This window comes from Oryx dammah, unplaced genomic scaffold (genome assembly GCF_014754425.2).
Source record: "Oryx dammah isolate SB20612 unplaced genomic scaffold, SCBI_Odam_1.1 HiC_scaffold_24, whole genome shotgun sequence".
NCBI lineage: Eukaryota > Metazoa > Chordata > Mammalia > Artiodactyla > Bovidae > Oryx > Oryx dammah.
In genome coordinates, this window is record NW_024070208.1 from 84,613,215 (window position 1) to 84,614,870 (window position 1,656).

Below are 1,656 nucleotides of genomic sequence, written 5' to 3' on the forward strand. Positions count from 1 at the left end.
AGGTGTGAGTGACAGGAGGGCGGGGCGTGCAGGTGTGAGTGACAGGAAGGCGGGGCGTGCAAGTGTGAGTGACAGGAAGGCGGGGCGTGAAGGTGTGAGTGACAGGAGGGCGGGCCGCAGGTGTGAGTGACAGGAGGGCGGGTGGCCACAGGCGAGGGCGTCCGGGCTGTGGGGTGGAGTCTCCGTCACCGCAGTGACCGCCCCCGGAGGTGACCAGTAAGGCAGGCGAGCTCTCGGACCCCTGGGGCTGATCTCAGATGCTGCCCGCGGTGCCCAGCCACGGGGCGCAGAGGGCTTAGAGCCGGCCCCGACCGGCAGCTTCCCGAGAGCGGCTCCCCAGGCCACCCCAGGGCGGGGCAGGAGCGCACGGGAGGGTTCCACGCGCCGCAGGGCCTCCGGGTGCGACCTCCGACTCACTGCCTTTTCTTGTCTCTTCCCTTCCTGGTTCCTTTCATCTCCCGGCCTCTTTGCCCAAATCTTGTTTGCAAACGATGTGCATGGCCTCCTGACCTCTGACCTCTGACCTCTGGGACCGGCAGACTAGGAACCAGTGCCTTTCTGTCGAGCAGCCCACCGTCTTTATGCTTTCTCAGACTTCCAGCAGTCTGACTTTCTAACGGAACAAGGTGACGCTTTTCTGTCTCTCTGCATGTTTGGGACTTGATCGGAGGACCATGGAGGGCTGACGGTGAAGCTCGGGAGCCGCGCGCACGGGCCCTCCGCCCCGGGCGCCGGGCTGTCTGCACCCACACGGCTGCGCGGGGCGTCCCTGGGGAGCCTCAGCGCCCCTCTGGCCGGGTGGCAGCTGTGAAGCCGGTCCCGGTCCCCGCGCGGCAGGGGCAGCTCCTGGGTCAGTGCTGGCCTTGCGGGGGCCCAGAGGCAGGCCTTCCCTGTCCCTCGTGTGGAGCCCAGGCAGAGGCAGCCTCTGGCCAGGCCCCTAGACTGCGTGTCTGGGGTCAGCTGTCTCACCAAAGTCCCTTTTATCTTTTTTAAAACGGATGATTGTTTTTGGAAAGACTCTACCTGTGCCTTAAACGGCATCTGTGGCTCGCTCTCAGGAGCACAGAGCGGTCACACCGTTTTCTGTGCCGCCCAGGATGGGAGGCTTCTCGCCTGGCGCCGAGGCTTCAAGGACACACTTATCTGTCCTCAGTCCTCTGTCTCCCGATGCCCCGCTTGTGTGTCCCCACACTGGGCACACGTTGAAGGCCTGTGCCTGGTGTTACTGCTTTACCAGGCGGCTGGCTTAGTAGGAAAATGCCTCAAGGGAAAAAAAAAAAGGCCTTTTTTTTTCTTTTAATAATTGTTCCTCTTTTAAGTTCAAGTAATTACTGGCAATCAATATTTTTTCTAACCTGGGGCATCAGAATTTGTTAGAATAAACTACATAATTTTATCCCACTGTTTACACACTTGACATTTAGGATGAAGTTATTAGAAACATTTTAATAAGTCACAGGAGGTGCTTGTGAAACCAGTTAAATCACGCCAACTCTGGACTAAAAATAAATCCTCTGACGATTGATGGGGTTTACTGAGAGCTGGTTTGCTTCCGAGCCTTTGCAGAAGCCGGGCTCTGCTGCTTGGTGAAGGGCTCTGAGCTCTGGGTGTCCGTGGCCGCGCTGTGCCCGCGAGGCCGGCCAGCCCCTCACGGGC

General features: G+C 59.3%; 1 protein-coding gene across 3 annotated transcripts in view; it reads left to right on the forward strand.

Annotated features, from left to right (window-relative positions):
• ATP11A (ATPase phospholipid transporting 11A) overlaps positions 1-1,656 on the forward strand; it is a 93,649-nt gene that overhangs the window by 86,900 nt on the left and 5,093 nt on the right. The window contains exon 29 of one of the 3 annotated variants that reach the window (XM_040267475.1): positions 540-626. The exons of the other annotated variants lie outside the window; for them this stretch is intronic. Coding sequence (XP_040123409.1) covers positions 540-617 — 78 coding nt within the window. The 3' untranslated portion in view covers positions 618-626. The remainder of the gene's footprint in view (positions 1-539; positions 627-1,656) is intronic. 3 annotated transcript variants of the gene reach the window in all.